Genomic DNA, 17006 nt, shown 5'->3' on the forward strand with positions numbered 1-17006 from the left:
CTTTATTAGGACATTCATTCAAAAACATTTTGACTTGAACCAACCTGTATAAGAAGTCAATACATTAGGCCTATTAACCTTTGCTCCATTTATCACAGTAATTCCTCCCGTATGTTTGGTTTTATCCTATATTTCCCTTAGGGCTATGGAAGTGTAAAGATGCATGCAGGCCACTCTATGTTCTCAGCTGTTTCTTTCACTGCTTTTTTGGCTTAGTGATTCGTCCTCCTTCCAGGTTCAGGATATGAGGTCACAGGTGAAATCCAGCACCAATCCTTATCCCTTAGGGACAGGCCACTACAAAGGGCCCAGGTCACGAGTACCCACAGGATGACTTTTCCAACAAGCATTCAAGGTACGGGGGGCACACACCGCAGCAAGACTTCACCAGCAGCCTTGCCATATGTGAAAGGACCTTTCCTTTCCTGATTCTTGTTCAGGCATCCAAAGATCTCCAAACAAACACATCCGAGATCTCACTACTGAAAGGCGGCACAAATCTTTTTATATAAAAGGCATTCCTGCCACACACAGCCATGCTGCAACTCCATAAGCCTAAAGACACTAGACTTTATCTGCTCAATGAAGAAATCTTTCTATGGCAACAGCAAATCTGTTCCACAGAAGAGCAACAGATGCTTCGAGTCACCTGCGGGCAGGTGAAGTGAACCTGTACTCCTCTGACTAAAAGTCAAGCTCCAGTGCCTGGATCCATCCATGCAAGAGGATAAGCCTCCACCGTGTGTAGCTCTAGTCTCTTGGCTCCACTGCTCTTAGCAGAGCTGTTTGTGGGAAACCTAAAGACACAGCAAGTGAGGGAAGCTTTTAAACTAGAGGAGGGAAAGAAGGCAAGAGTACAGGCATCCAGCAGCAGAGAACAACAAAGGGAAGAGTCACTGATGGTGGAGCAGAGGGGCCACCTCAGCCACGTGCCTCGGCACAGCCCCGCCCCTGCGAGCCACAGAGGACTGAGCAGGGCACGGCTCACCTGCGTCCCTGAACTCAGGCCCTCTGGAGAGCCGTGCTGAGACGCTTGCATTGTTCCGAATGCTATTTAGGAAGCAAACAAGATTTTTTTTTTTAAGATTTTATTTATTTATTCATGAGAGACACTGAGAGAGACAGAGACACAGGCAGAGGGAGAAGCAGGCTCCCTGCAGGGAGCCCGACGTGGGACTCGATCCCGGGACCCCAGGATCACACCCTGGGCCGAAGGCAGGCACCAAACCGCTGAGCCACCCAGGGATCCCCGCAAACAAGATTTTTAAAGGACTTTTATTATTTATTCTTCTGATGAAAATTGGCCTCCAATTTTTAAAAACATTTATAGAATTTGCCCTGCAACTGCTAGGGCTTCATCCAGCTTTCAGAACACCAGAGCACTGTGCTGCCCTTCATCTGGGCTGAGTGATTACGGCTGCTGTCTTGTCGTGTTTTGTGAAGCAGTGATCCAGTCGTTGAGAAATACTCAGAGAAGAAGCGACTATTTTTCAATCTGCAGGTTCCAACCAACAAGAATAAAATCCTCCAGGGATGAAAGGGTAACAAAACCTGCCAAGCAACTCCGTTCATGTGATTTGAGCGGAAGCCATGGGAAGAGAACCACCCATGGGAGAGAAAAACTGGGCTGGGACGGACACGGCCAGCATTCCAGCCCTTGGAATATGAGGAACGGCTTTTGGTAAGTGCTTCACTAAATATGCCCAGATCATGAATGCCAGAGGCTGAGCAGGATACAATTATTAAAAAAATTTTTTTGCCTCCTTTATAGTTTTAAAACATAAATAGTGGAAGATCAGTAATATTTTAAAATGCATATGTAGCAGGCATCTTTTTCTCTCAAAAACAGCCCTTGGTCTTCGTTTCAGCCAAAGAAAATAAAAGTGGAAAATTTTCAAGTTGGAGATTAGATTTTTAAATTTAAAATGCCACCAGCTGCTCCTTCCTCATACCGCAGATAATAACGAAGTCAGCCTCAAGGCCATGTTCAAGGCCTCACTTTGTGCCAATCATGCTATTTTTGTTGTGGTGATTTTGGGTAGGATATCATAGAAGGTTTTCCTCTTTGTATTGAAATGGCTGAAACCGTATACATGCTGTGACTAAGACATCTATTTTGCTGGATAGTTGAACAGTGTTTGAATTCAAAATCAGTCTCACGTTGTAAACTAAAAGAGTTCAAGAAAACCAAATGATTTAATTTGTGGATCCTGGGCATCATTCTGAGCCCAGAGACCATAAAATAACAGGCACCAAATTTTCATTGCTGTGGCCAAAGAGGCTTTTTTAGGATAAAAAAGCCAATAAATAGAGAGCATCGACATTCATGGTCTTGGGGTCAATGCTAAGCACCCCAATCCTGCTAAAACTGAGTACCTCCCCCAGCCAGGCTCAGTAGGAAACTCACATCCACCTGCTCCAGAACTCCTATCCCGGTGTTCCTATGGGACAGGTCCTATCATACATTCCATCTTAAGTCCAGAAAATGGAGACTCAATGATTTAATCTTGGCAAGCTAATGTTAATGCTCTAAAACAGTAATATTCTAAAACATATAGGAAACTATTTTAAGTTCATCTTTAAAGATGCCCACTAGTGCATTATCTGTTAACTCACAGAAATTACCCTTGTAAAAAAAAAAAAAAGTATAAAAGATTTAGCAAAAAGAGTTAGCTTCTACAGGATGTTGTCAACTCCCCTGAAAAGTCTTTATAATTAAATCCTATCCTAACAAATTCAAAATGACTGCTCTTAAAGAAAGTGTTCTCGTGGTAATACACGATACCAACCCACGCCCGCTAACTTTTGTTTCTGGCTGTCAAGGCTTGCCATGGGTGGTGAGGGGGGGTGGGGCACTGTGGCTGGCTAAAGAAGAAAAGAAAAAGAAAAACATACTCACTTGGTCTAATAATTAGGGGAGTAATGTGTTTTGAAACAACTCCTTGACAGTATTATATGCTTGGGCAAAAACATAAAAAGCAAAACAAGTCCATTTTGAGAACTATTACCTGAAAATCATTTCTCCTATTATATAGATTCTAACACTATAAAAAGGGGAAAACTATTTTTTTTAAGATTTTATTTATTTATTCATGAGAGACACAGAGAGAGAGAGGCAGAGACACAGGCAGAGGGAGAAGCAGGCTCCATGCAGGGAGCCCAATGCAGGACTCGATCCCAGAACCCTGGGATCACACCTTGAGCCAAAGGCAGACGCTCAACTGCTGAGCCCCCCAGGTGTCCCAGGGAAAAACTTTAAACCCCATCCTTAACCATAGCTTTGGTAATTATTTTTACTGAAAGGTGTCGTATGTCTTCAGTCAGCTAAACGTATGATCTTCAAAACATTACTCACGGTCTATTTAATTCTATTTGCTACTTGATTCTATTGCACCCTGAACATACTCACTGATTCTGCCTCCCAAAGGCTGTGGTGATCGAGGGACTAACAGATTATTAGGGTATGTAAGGCCCAGGAAAGGTAACTTCAGTAACAGTACATGAAAAAAGAATGTTCTCACACACAAAATAACAGTTTCAGGAGCCATGTGTGACTCCAGTAAGGTGAGGAAAGAACATACTGGAATAGTAAAAATGGGTCTGATCTGGACAACCTTCATATTATCTGCTCCATAAAACACAAGGATAACTGCTACTCTTTCTAAAGTCTTTTTCTTTTCCTTTCTTTTTTTTTTTTTTTTTTTTTTTAAGATTTATGTATTAGAGAGAGGGAGGGAGAGAGAGTGCGAGCAGAGGGAGAGGGAGAAGGGGAGGGAGACAGAAGGAGAGAGCAGGGAGCCTGACGTTGCACTGGATCCTAGGACCCCGAGATCATGACCTGAGCTGAAGGCAGATGCTTAACTAGCTAAGCCACCCAGGTGCTCCTTTCTAAAGTCTTCAAAATAAATATTTTAAATATTTTTTTTTTGTGGGAGAAAAAAAGGGTCCAGAAGTAAGACTGTACTTTTTAATGAGCTGTGTATTATCCCCACACTTGAAAAATACCACTTACATGTCTCAGAAATTAGTTCGGTGATAGAAAAGTCGCATGTTTAATAATTACATTTTCATTATGGCAACAAAAGTCAAGTTTACATGATAGACAAAACCACAAGTCACCAAGAATCAAGGCTAGCCAATATTTGCAAACTGAAAATGGTGCCCATCCCCTGCTGAAAGATGACCTGGCCAGCCCCGAAGGGGGGAGGCCCGTGGGGATTTCCATGCTGCCCACTAGGTGTCGTGTTAAAACCACAGCAAGAACCGCGACAGTGGCGAGGCCTCGGGAGGCCGCACTTAGGAGGCAGGGCTGCCTGCCTTAAAGAGCCTGTGCTGAAGCAATGACAACAAAGCTTCACTGCTGCTGACCCTGGTCCCCACAGCCGGTGGCATTCTAGGGCACACCTACTTCTCAATCACAGAGGGAACCTGAGCTGGAAGGAAGGTTTAACTGGGCAGTGCTTCATTGACAGAATTGGGAGGCCGAGTGGCGGCAGATGAACACAGCCAAGCTCTTCTGCCTCTACAGAAGGGAGAGAAAACACTTAGCCCAGGTATTACCCTAAAGGATAGCGGATTACACATGGGACTTGTCCTCATTTAATTATTACAAACTACTGAAAAGACCCAATTCCCTGTGGTGGAGCCACAGTTTACACGGGGTGTGATTTGTCAGTGAAGTGGGGCTAGCAACATTTCTGTGATGAGACCACAATGTTTTACTTTGACCACAAGCCTAGAAACAAAACCAAACAAGCCAAAGCTATAATACAAGAGAAAATGCAACAAACTATGGCACATGGGTGCCCTTGAATTGAAGTTTGTAAAAGTAGTTAAAAGCTTTGTTTTAATTTCAAGAAGGAATTTCCTTCCTGCTAAATTTCTAGGTTTTATTTTACATACCAGAGATGAAATGTGTTCATTACATGAGTTTTTGCATTTGTAAAAAGTATTACATAATTTCTAAAAATGTCTTTAAAATTATGCCCTAATGTTTCATGTTTGGGGCTATCTATAAACATTTACTGAACTGGCCTAAAACACTGTAACTTGGTCTATGTGGGCAGTGGCTGCTTTTTATGTTTGAAGCAGGGTGCGTAAAACGAAACCATACAAGGAAAATAAATATGTTTTTTAAACTCACAACCCACAATCAGCATTTAGAGCTTTCACTGGCTCACAGTTTAAGAACACAGGGATAATTCAAAAGGCTGCCTGGTCAATGCTTCATCTAAATGCCATTTATAATAATGTAGGAGGCCAAGGGACTAGTGTCAAACCTGAGACAGAACATTGCTCAAAAGCAAATGGGCTTTTAAAATAGGCAATGGTAAAGCTTTTTATGGAAACCAGGAGTCAGGATTTATAAATATGAAAAAAGTAATTACTAACAACACAGTTTACCTGCTCATTCTTCTTCCTAAATTTCAAAGGTGATGATGCCTTTTATGCATTAATAATTAATTAATCAAAATGCCTTTGGTCACCACCTTTACTCCTGCTAAGCCATTCATGCATTTCTGCCGGGCTCCAGAAAGGCAACTCAATTATTATCAAATGATATTAGGTAAAATGATATCTTGTTTTTAATCACTGAAGCCTTCTCTAAACATAATCAACTCATGTCAACAAGACATATTCTATGATCATAATATTTCTCCTGATTTGTTGCTTATAACATGATACAGAGAGACAGCACAAAATGAACTCTGAATAATGCGGAACAGAAAAGTATTTCTGTCCAAAATAAATATTTGAGATTTTTTTGCCTGTCAAGATTACAGCAGTAAATACATGCAAATATGCTCAACATCATTAAGGAAATGCAAAGTGAAATGCAAAGTAAAATACAAAGTAAAACCACAATGAACCATCACCAGTCACCTATCAGAATGGTTAAAATAACGAATCTGACCACACCAAGTGCTGGGGAGGATATAAAGTGACTAGAACTCTGCTACACTGCTGCTGTAAAATGGTACACCCACTTTGGGAAATAGCTGGCAGTTTCACTGCTATGTATTTACCCCCAGGGAAACAAAAACAACAGTCCTGTTAACATCACCCTGGAAACCTGCTGATTTAACATTCCAGATGTTTTCACTAAGTGCTGGTTTTTTTTTTTTTTTTAAACTGCCATTGCTCCTAACTTAGAACTGTGTTTAAAAGGATGAGAATTATACTTTCACTAATTGCCCCTACTGTGCCAAAAGCAAGTCTTAGGTAGGCAACATTTATGATTGTGAACTTTTAGTCATCAGGATTTTCTAGGATGTCAGTGAATGTAAGGAGATCTCCAGCATCACAAGTTTTGCAAACGGCTACTCAGTGCAATGTGTAGCCTGAGTCCATCCAGGACAGCTGTGCCCAATTCTGATATCACATTATTGGTCAATAAGTACCGGAAAATAAACTACAGACCCACAGCATATCTTACACTTTTGTAAACATGTTTCGTGGATAACTTTTCAGTTTTCCCAAAGGCTGATCTATATTTCAATAGTTTGAATACATCGGTGTTAATTCTGAGTTGGTAGAGGTCACCTAAACAACTACTATGTTTTGGTGCTATAGCTATAGCTTTCAATAAAGCTACTGAAATACAAAAACAAAAACAAAGGGTCAAAGTCTTGTGCATGAATGCTTATAGCACCTAGTAATATCCTATAACTGGAAACAATTTCAATGCCCACAGCAGATGAACAGGTAAACTGTGGCGTGCCCACACAATGGAACCCTGCTCAGTTATAAAGAGGCAAGGACGGTGATGAATGCAATGATGTGGATGAAACGTCAAAATCTGTATCCTAAGTGAAACAAGCCAGGCAAAAACTACACAGTGTACAACTCCATTTATATAAAGTTAATGGAACATGCCAGTGAATCTACAATAACAGAATATCAGAAATAGCCCAGAGTGAGGGTGGAAGGAGGATGGAGTAAAAGGCGTACAAGGAAACTTTCAAGGGTGAGGGGAATGCTTGTCCTGGTGACTGTGGCGATGGTTTTGCAGGCGTATACGCATACAGGTACAGAAACACTGAGCATGTTATACGCGTTATGCCCCTGCGCTTCAGTCGAGCTGTAGGTTGGGGAAGAATTGCCACACCCTAAAGTCTACCTGTTGTTCTCTTAGGAAGCTGAAAGGAAAACATTTTAAACCATGGTGACAAGAAGGCCCTTGGAGCCCAAAACATGAGCCAGCTGCGAGCCACGAAGCCTGGGCTCCTCGTGTGTGCAGGCATTTGCATCTTTGTTTTTCTTTATTTAAGGAATCCAACTCCTGAGGAAGCAGAGGAGGAACCCACCTATCCAGCAGTAGTGGAATGTGGTTTTTATCCAGACGAACTGTGTTCAGCTTTACTTGAAGGGAAAGGGGCCGCCCTTCAAATTGCAAGATTTTGTAAAACCCCTCATGCTTCTCAAATACTTGCTCATTTACGCACACCAGGAAACTGTTCTAGGATTTCCCAGGACTTGCATTTCATAACCAGACCCTTGTCTGCAGAAGAGGGAAATTTCTCTTTGGCATATATTATAACTATTCATAAGGAGCTGGCGATGTTTGTGCAACTTCTCAGAGCTATTTATGTGCCTCAAAATGTTTACTGTATTTATGTGGATGAAAAGGTCCCAAAGAAGTACAAGACTGCTGTGCAAACCCTGGTTAACTGTTTTGGAAATATTTTTATTTCCTCAAAGAGAGCAAGAGTGGCTTACACTGGCTTTACAAGACTACAGGCAGATATTAATTGTATGAAAGATCTGGTCCATTCCAAATTTCAATGGAACTATGTCATTAACCTTGGTGGACAGGATTTTCCAATCAAAACCAACAAAGAAATCATACATTACATCAGAAGCAAATGGAATGATAAAAACATCACTCCTGGAGTAATCCAACCACCAAATGTGAAATCCAAGACAAGTGAAAGTCATCCTGAATTCAGCTCTGAAGGAAATATCCACATATCTCCAAATTCAAAATTCAAAGACAAACCACCCCATAACTTAACAATTTATTTTGGAAGCGCCTACTATGTCCTAACAAGGAAGTTTGTAGACTTTGTACTGACTGACGCCCGTGCAAAAGACATGCTCCGGTGGTCCAAAGATGTGCAGAGCCCAGAGCGCCATTACTGGGTGACTCTGAACAGGCTGAGAGGTAAGGACAACCCAGCAGTATGCGGTCTGGTCAGAGTAGAGGCAGCAACAGCAGAAGTTTACTCTTGAGTGACAAGTCTTGGTATTTCACTATTTTACTATGGCTTGGCAAATAGCTCTACGTTGTACAGGATCTTTCACTTGAGGATACAGAAGGGTCTTCAGTTTTAGGGGTCTGAGGTTTGCTGAGAGTGTACCACATTCCCAAACCAGCCCAGCTGCTTCTGTTCCCTCTCTGGAAAAAAATCATACCAGCATCTGGGCACAGATCTTCAGAAACTTCTTCAATCACTTATTAAATACTACTGCATACCTACTAGAGCCAGACATTATGCTTGGGGCTCTTGAAGAATAGAATATATTGGGGCGTGTGGGTGGCTCAGTCAGTTACGTGTCTGCCTTCGGCTCAGGTCATGATCCCAGCATCCTGGGATGGAGCCTCATGTCAGACTCTGCTCAGCGGGGAGCCTGCTTCTACCTCTCCAACAGCCTGAGGCTCCCCCTGCTTATGCGCCCTCTCTCAAATAAAATATTTTAAAAAAGGAATAGAAAATATTAAAAGTAGTAATTTTCTGGGTGGCAGACAGGATACCTCTGGTTCTCTGAAGGGCAGAGGGAAATCTGATGTCCTTCTTTAAGTGGAATTATTTTCTCTTTGTACAAAGCTGATCGGCTTCTATAGGGGGTATGGCTTCAAGTTCAAACAGCTAAGCTAACTGGTCCAGATGACAGCGCAAACAATGAATCCAGCAGAACTCATGGTCTGGTTAGGATCTCACTATAATCTCTCATATCTACTAAAAATCCTATTTTCAAATCACCTCAGAGGGCTATCATGGAGAAAACACAATCCCAAGAAACCCAACATCATCATGCCAAGGACAGGCTGTTCAGTGAATTACTAGGGATGGAGAAAAGGAAGAAAGCGAAAGTGAAGCACAACTCTGGAACAGAGGGCCAGCCCAGCACCCCCCACCCATCCCCAGAGCATTAACCCCTCATCAGATGATGACCCAACACTCCGAGTGAGGCCTGACTTTCCGTTTCCCCCCTCCCCCCCCCCTCTATCCCTGACAGTGGAGGAAGGGAGGGCTGAGGAGCTGTCTGTGTGCTGCAATGCTTGTTCTGTTTCCCCCCAGATGCCCCAGGAGCCACACCAGACTCCGGTTGGGAAGGAAATGTTCGAGCTGTTAAATGGAGAAACGAGGAGGGAAGTGTTCATGATGGGTGTAAAGGTAAAAACTGAACCAAACCAAAAGCAAGCCTTCCAATTTTATGAAAACTATACAATTGCTGCCAGGGTAACATGGGGAGACGCAGACGATCGTTAGCAGAAGTAGCGATGTGATTAGTGACAGTCCAATTCCATTGGATCAATCTTTTTAGAACTTATTTAATTCTAACATCTAGACAGAAAAGTGCACAAATTGATAAATTTTCGCAAAGTGAACACAAAACCAGGCTGTAACTTTAAAGGTTTTAAAGGTTTAAAGGAGAGCAAAGGTTTTAAGATAAAAATACATAAGCTAGCTGGGTTCCACGTGCTCCTAAAATTCAAACTCAGACATTTATTTAAAAAAGCTCCATGTCTCCCTAAGTCTCTACTGGAATAGACGAGTAACACGGGTGTATGCTCCAGAGCGGGTTTTTGAGTAGTTCTTGCTGAAGGAAGGTCTTTTCGCTTTGCCCTCAGAAGATTCTCCCTGTGAGCTGTGAATTCTTTTGCCCCTGTGTCCACTGTCTCAGAGGTTTTAGTTACCAGGACAATACAGAAAAGCAAGATTTGGGGTGGGGAGGGCAGTACCTTCTCTGGTGAAAAGGCTGGAAAAGAACTGGCTGACTGCAGATTCTCAGGCACCGCAGTCTAGGGGGAAAGGTCCAGGGAGTGGGAACACTGGGCCTGGGCTCCCACCAGGCTGTTCATGCCTCCTCTCTGGGCACCGGCTCCTCCTGCCCACCTGAAGCCCAGGATCTGATGGCTGTCTGAAAGGAGCAGATGGTCTTGGGGAGGAGATGGAGGCAGACGGTCACTGTGCCATGCACACAAATCCGGTAGAGAGAGGTGCAAATGCTCTGGGAGCCTGCATGGAAAGGAAGTCGAGGTGTCTGACCTTTATGGGGCTGCCAACTGTCGGGGACAGAGAAAGCAGGGAGAGCACAGCAGACATGCGTGCAGGGGACTGGGGCACAGCATCCTCTGTCTGAGCAGATCTGGCCCACCCTTCTGCCTGCTTGCAGCTTTCCAGCCACGGTGGGAGCTACTGTGAAGATAGAACCACCTAGTCTCATGGTGCACTGAGTTACAGTAGACCAGATATGCAATCTCAGCTGGGTTCACCCCAGTTCTCAAGGTATTTAAAGGACTGACCCAAAAGAGACAGGCTGTAAACAAGTGAAAAATGTAAAACCTAATATCAGAGTAATTCAAAGATGAGTAATTCCTGTTGTCATGTGCACAGCCACCCTCCTGACAGGTTATCAGGTCAGGAGGGGCTATAATAATTTTCTAGTAATAAATACTTTCACCAGGATTCAATTAGGGACCTCTTCACATACAGAAAAAGGTGAGAGTCAAACAGGAGAGTAAGCAGCAACCTTGGCCTTTCTTCAGAAAGCAGGTTCTTGCTGCCATCATGCACTGGGGTTGACAAGACTGGGGAATAAATGCTCGGGAAAGGCCAGGGGCCTGCAGGGTGGAACTCAGATTCTTCCTGAAAACATGATTCACTCACAGTGGAAGTCACGTAGGGCTGCTGCTATCAATAATATCGATTTAGAATTTCATTTAGTGACAACCTGGGTATTTGAACGTCTGCCAAAAAGCCTAATTACTGTGGATCTTATCAACAATCATCATTGCCCCGAAGTAAACACTTCTGAAAGTTCTTGCTGTTGCTCACTTCGGTACGCACACCGTCGGCCAGCAGAGCGGTGATGTGGCCACAGATGGCCAGCATTCCGCCAGCCCCCGCCACAGGCCAAGCCCTGGCAGGGACTGTGCTAGACCCTGCCCCCTCCCAGAGCCCGGCTCTGGGCCTGCAGTCAGGCCTCACAATGACTCTGGGTTATTAACTATCATAAGCACACTGTACAGATGGGGAACCCTAGGCCTGGAGGAACGAGTCACCCCCGATGTCCCAGGCAGCGGCACAGGAAGTGGCAGAGCTGGGTCTCGAGCCAGGTGCCGCTGCCTGGTGCCCCTCCACTGGATGAGCTGATACAAAGAGTGCCTGTCACCCTGCTGTTATCAGCAAAAGCCTACTTGTGGTCACCAAACAGCATGAATCCAGCTCTGAGGACTTTCCACTGGCTTGGGTTCCCTTCCAGCTCTAACTTGTGTGTATACAAAGGACAGGATTATCCAGGCACAGTCGAGGGACTCTTTTTCACTCTGTCCGAAGTTCTTCACACTGCTTGTCTTCATACTCCGACTTTCCAACTGGTGAAATGCAATTCTACTGAGACTCTGTGACGCTGTACCAAGGATGCCTCCCATTGAGAAAGATCTGAGTCCTGAAAACGGGGCCATCGGCAGAGCGCTCTCTGCGCGCCAGCTGCTTGGCTCCTTACAGGACGAACACCTGCTCCCAAGGGGAAGGTTCTCCCCACCTTCTCCTGCTCACAAACACCACTCGGTGATTCTATGCACGCAGTTCCTCCCGTCCTGTGGTATTTCCCTCCGGCAGGTTTTAGGAGAAGGAGGGCTTCTCCCACCTCCTTATGGGTGTGGAGAGAGGAGCAGGGACACCACCCGGACAGACCCTTCCCTCACACAAACTGAGCGCCCGCTCCTCTGCGAACCACAGTGGCGGGGGGGGGTCACGTCACGCTGCCGGGGAGGGCCTGTGAGTGCACGGAACAGGCTGCTGGGAGGTCAGCATAGGATTCGAACCACCGTTTCAGTTCTCCCTCCTAGTTACATCACATACTCACCCTGCCGGAGCAACAGACTGCAGCAACGACCTGTTAGCACCTATGCAATTCTTGCGCACCACCCACGACTGAGGTTGTTCATGAAGGCTGATAGAGAATTCAGAGCTGGCCAGGCAAACGAGAGACGAGCACTACTATGCCTCCCTTGCGTGTTCATGATTCACAACCATTCCACCGCATTCCCTTAAAGTAGCATCCATTGCACACAGCACGCCTGTCCCCCCATTTAGATTCTAAATCCCACACAGAAGCTCCCATCAGAGCCATCGGGGAAATCGTGTCCCATCTGAGGTCCTGTGAGGCAGGGGCCCGACGGCTAACCCGGGAGAAGCGTCCCTCTCTGTGTGTGAATGTAAACTGACGGAGGACACAAAGGCAGCTAAGTTCTCATGCTTCTTTGCAGGTCACTATGTCCACGACAGCTGCGTGTACGGACCAGGAGACCTGCCGTGGATCGTTCGGTCCCCTTCCTTGTTTGCCTACGCGTTCGACTCGACGGACCCCCTGGTGGTGACGTGCCTGGAACGGTGGCACCGGCTGCGGGTGCTGCGCGGGGCGGAGGCTGCGGTGGAGCCGCACTGGCATTTCCCACGGGAGCGTCACCTCAACAGGAGACTGGGCCGCTGAGCAGGGAGCTGCACGCTGCCTGCCCCCCTGGGGCCATCGCCTGTGCCCCTGACTTATAATGAGAGAACTTTCAACCAAAGAGACAATGAGAGATGACTCCTTGATACAAGCTAGTCGTGAGATGAATTTACAAACACGCTGCTGACGAGCTTTTCCTGTCCATCGTAGGCCACTTTTCTAGCTTTGAGGAAGAAATCACGAGGAAAAGGAGCTCAAGGAACTGCTGGGGGCATGTGGATCCGCCAGCCGGAGGGCTGACTGTTTCCGTAAACGGCAGCAAATCAAAATCTCCAAACGCTTAGACCCTGGCTCAAGTTCGAGTTAAGAACACATCTTGTTTTGAATATACAATTGCATATGAGATTCTAATAAAGAGCAAACTCCCCCTGAAAACTAACCTTTGCTTATCTAAAACAGCCTCTTTGGCTGTGAACCACAGAACTCTGTTCTGGTAATCCTAGGAAAACACAGAAGAGTCTGCTTCCTTTGGGTAAAATGAAACTAACCAGAATCCAAACACACTTTCTTAAGCCGGTTGCTGTGAATTCCCGTAGTCTCGGGGTGCTAACAGTACGTCTGCCCTGATGGCTACAAGCTCCACCGAGCTGTCCCACACCGACCACGACCACAGCGGGGCTTAGGGGCATTTGAAATGCAGACAGTGTGACAGATTAAGTGAATTTCATTCTTTATTTAAAGAAGATTTTAATGAACTGAAATTGAAATAGTCCCATGTGGCTGGTGGTTACCATACCGAACAGCACTGGCCAAAGGCAGGAATGATCTTAACTCTCTCCACTCATAGATTCAAGTCTCTCAACAGTCCACGACCTTTTCATTGTTCTGAGAAATTTCTATTTTCTTTCTCTAAAATAGTTCATGGCACCATATGAGACTGAACATGTATAAAACTATGGAGTGGCACAACATGGGAGAACTAAAGGAGAAACGGGAAGCACAGGAAATAAATATATAATTCAGGAGCAGAGTCTAAAGCCTTAATAAACTGAAGCTTTGCGAGGAAATGAAGTCAAATCCACTTAGTCAATGCAATAGCCCTTGGAAAGCAAAAAGCGAAATAGAAGCAAAAGAGGCCTTGAAAGCACATCCCACAAATCAATCGTAACTAACCAAAGAACATTAAAATCTCCATTCCAACAAACATTTCTTTCATCCAGGCACCTCGATCCAAGGAAAGCACACACTGAAAATGTTAAAACTGTCAAAGGTGAGAACCCAAGAGCCCTACAACTGCACAGCTCTGCTTTTCTACACATTCTTATAGGCAAACACAGTGCTCATGGATGGTGCCAGCTGGCTGGTCTGAAGGCTCAAATTCACCATGACTGTGTCCCTTATATTTTAACAACTCACTAGCAAGTTAAGTGCAAAACCCATTAAAAAAAAAAAGTTTATATCTTTTCAAGTTACTTGAAACACAAGCCCGCGTTCATTTTGTTTCAATGTCAATTCCCAGTATAATCACATTATTATGAAAGGGTCTACTCTGGATGTCTACTTGCCAGATTTGCCATATTTTGCCATACGAAGTACTTAGAATAACATCTGACTCATCTCACAGATGAGGAAACCAAGGCTCGGGGCAACAATGGAACTTTTCGGGACCACACGGCTAAGCAGGTGGAGCTGGGACTTGGACCCAAGCCGGTAGTCTGGCCCCAGAGCCCACGCCTTTACCACACCACCTCACCTCATACAAAGAAAGATGAACTCAATCACAGAGCTGCCCTCAAAGGGATCACACATAACAGAAGAAGCTATCTCAACAAGTCATTTCAGTAACAAAGTACTAATACCCACACACCTTACTCACCGACCACAAAGCCTAAATAAATGAAGCCAGTGGCAAGTCAAATGCTACAGGTCACACCTCTAACATCTAGATCAGGGGTTCTTATACTTTATAGTGCATACAAACCCCAGGTGAGGGGGATCTCATTAAAATGCAGATTTTGATTCCAGATCTGGGAAGGGACCTGGGAGTCTGCATTTCTTAAAAAAAAAAAAAAAAAACCTCCCAGGTGATGCCAATATTGCAGGACCATGGATCATGCTTTGAGTAACAAGCACATCATTTATTCAGCAAACTGTAATTACTCCAATGTGTTTCTCTTTATTCCAAGAAGGAAGAACACAGTGAGGAATACAATTAATTTTTTGGCTAGTGACTTGTTTAGAGTGAAAACCAACCAACCAACCTAGCAACTACATCTCTTTCTAGAAATCAAGTGTGCCCAGAGTGATCTTAAACCCTGAGTCTCTTTAGTGAACTGAAAAACCAAATGTGTATGAAACTACAGACTGAAGAATAAAGAAAACGTATATCCTAAATATTCATGAGGTTCCTGAGTCATTCTTATGACACTGGTTTCTCTAAATTCCAGACATTATTTGAAAAAATGAAAATATTTGTTTTTAGACTTAGACACTGTGGCTTCATCTCACTTTACTGACCGTTCCCTGATGTGCTGCACATCACTCTTCCTTTTGGCAGTTTTGGCAGAAACAGCTGGGGTTCACTTCTTCCCTGGCAACCAGCTCTACTACCTTTCCTAGGTATCCCTGTAGTTCAGTGTGGCCACATGACTGAGTGATGGATGTCAGAACTGCACCACTCCCCGGCCTGGGCCCATAAAACCTCCTATACTGTATGGTCTCCTCTGTTCCCATCAGTCAGCTGAGTGCACAATACTCCACACCCCAGGGGAGGTCTGAGCCAGAAGAGAGCAGGAGCCTGAGTCCTTGAGTTTCCCTTGGCAGAGAGCTGCCCAACCAGAACTTTCACGGAATTAGGTGAAAATGTGAAAGCTGTGGGTCATAGCAATTAGCCAACCTTGGTTGATACACTTAGCATTTCTACATTTTAGAGACTTTAAATTAGAAGCAGGAGTTTGATATCTGATAGCAGCATACAAATTTGTCATTTATGATTTTAAAATGTTATGGTTTGGAACCTGGATCAAAAAGGAAAGTGTCTAAGAATTTACTATAATCCTTCATTTTACATATTAGAATCCGAAGCCGAGAAGTAATATTCCCAAGCCAGCGCTGGAGTGTGACCCAGCGTTGATACATACCAGGCTCTCAAGCGTTGGTTATATGGCTGAATGGCTCCCACTCAAGTGGGCCCCTGACTGTCCCACGCTCTATGATTTTCTAAATTGCACAGTGTTCTACACTGAACGTATCCCCCCACAAAAAGTTGAAGCGCTAGCCCTCATTATGTCAGAATGAGGCCACCTTCAGAAGTCAGGTTGCTGTAGATGTAGTTAAGATGCTGTTACTGGGGTGGGCCCTAATCCAATATGACTGGTGTGTCCTTATAAAAAGGGGACATTGGGACACAGAGACAGACTCCACAGAGAGAAAATCGTATGAGGACATGCAGGGAGAAGATGGCCATCTCATGGCCCTTAGAAGGAACCAATCCTGCCAACACTGTGATTTCGGACTCTGTGCCTCAGGAACGTGAGTAAATTTGTGTTGAGTTACCTGGTTTGTGGTGCCTTGTTATGGCAGCCAGTATTAGCAAACTAATATGGGGGAGAATTCTATGTGGCTCTGCAGGGACAATTTTTATGTGAATCCTGTAGTTAAAAGTGTTCATTATCTTGCTCTTCTGGCAACAGATTCATTGTTCAGAAAATTCTCTCCCTGAGGTATCCCTGGAGTGTAGCCGGTGTCCTGTCTTGACTGGCAGTGGCTTCGACAGCCACCTTCATGAGACAGGAGGAGCCAACACTCCTAGTTCTCACCTGCCCTGCACTTCCCTTGTGCAACCCTGGTACCCTCAGTTCCCCTTTCCTTCATACTTCCTTTCCCTTGAAGCGCCCAACGTGCTGATCTTCAAAAGTTTACCAGTGTCTGATGAAACTTCTCAGGTAACCAAGAAATGTTTCAGACTTCCCTTGCAATGTTGTATTTCAGTGACATAAAATCAACTTCTCTGTGAAGCTCTGTGCAGACAGTCCTGTTTTGCTGTAGGTTTGTCAACACGGTCATTCATATGGATGTGCGAGGTCAGCCTACGCAAAGGATGGCTTCGTGCCATCTAAGGGATGGTGACCGTTATGGGGCAAAGAAAATAACATCTGATTGCTCTGGATCCGGCAGTTCCCCAAACTCAGCTGCCCACTGGCATCACTCTGGGAACCCTTAAGTTAAATCAGAAAGCCATGGGGCTTTACCTCAATTGTAAAGACTCAGATTTGGTGGGTCTGAAATGGGGGTGGGAACTTACACTACTGTCGTGAATAGCCTGG

At 44.7% G+C, this 17006-nt stretch overlaps 2 protein-coding genes across 3 annotated transcripts in view; one reads left to right on the plus strand and one right to left on the minus strand.

Annotated features, from left to right (window-relative positions):
- The window catches only part of RTF2 (replication termination factor 2), a 39036-nt gene that overhangs the window by 8152 nt on the left and 13878 nt on the right, over window positions 1-17006 (minus strand). The window lies entirely within an intron of this gene.
- LOC121478191 (beta-1,3-galactosyl-O-glycosyl-glycoprotein beta-1,6-N-acetylglucosaminyltransferase 7-like) lies at window positions 1257-16804 on the plus strand. Its single transcript, XM_041733093.1, has 4 exons — window positions 1257-1681; window positions 7136-8164; window positions 9303-9398; window positions 12500-16804. The coding sequence occupies exons 2-4, from the start codon at window positions 7195-7197 to the stop codon at window positions 12721-12723; spliced, it is 1290 nt and encodes a 429-aa protein (XP_041589027.1). The 5' UTR covers window positions 1257-1681; window positions 7136-7194; the 3' UTR covers window positions 12724-16804.

Source organism: Vulpes lagopus, chromosome 18 (assembly GCF_018345385.1).
Source record: "Vulpes lagopus strain Blue_001 chromosome 18, ASM1834538v1, whole genome shotgun sequence".
NCBI classification, from domain to species: domain Eukaryota; kingdom Metazoa; phylum Chordata; class Mammalia; order Carnivora; family Canidae; genus Vulpes; species Vulpes lagopus.

Bases quoted from the DNA above. Each gene is read 5' to 3' on its own strand.
- LOC121478191 (XM_041733093.1), top strand. From the start codon at position 7,195: ATGAGCCAGCTGCGAGCCACGAAGCCTGGGCTCCTCGTGTGTGCAGGC. The intron at 8,165-9,302 runs GTAAGGACAACC...GTTTCCCCCCAG, and splicing joins GACTCTGAACAGGCTGAGAG to ATGCCCCAGGAGCCACACCA. The intron at 9,399-12,499 runs GTAAAAACTGAA...GCTTCTTTGCAG, and splicing joins TGTTCATGATGGGTGTAAAG to GTCACTATGTCCACGACAGC.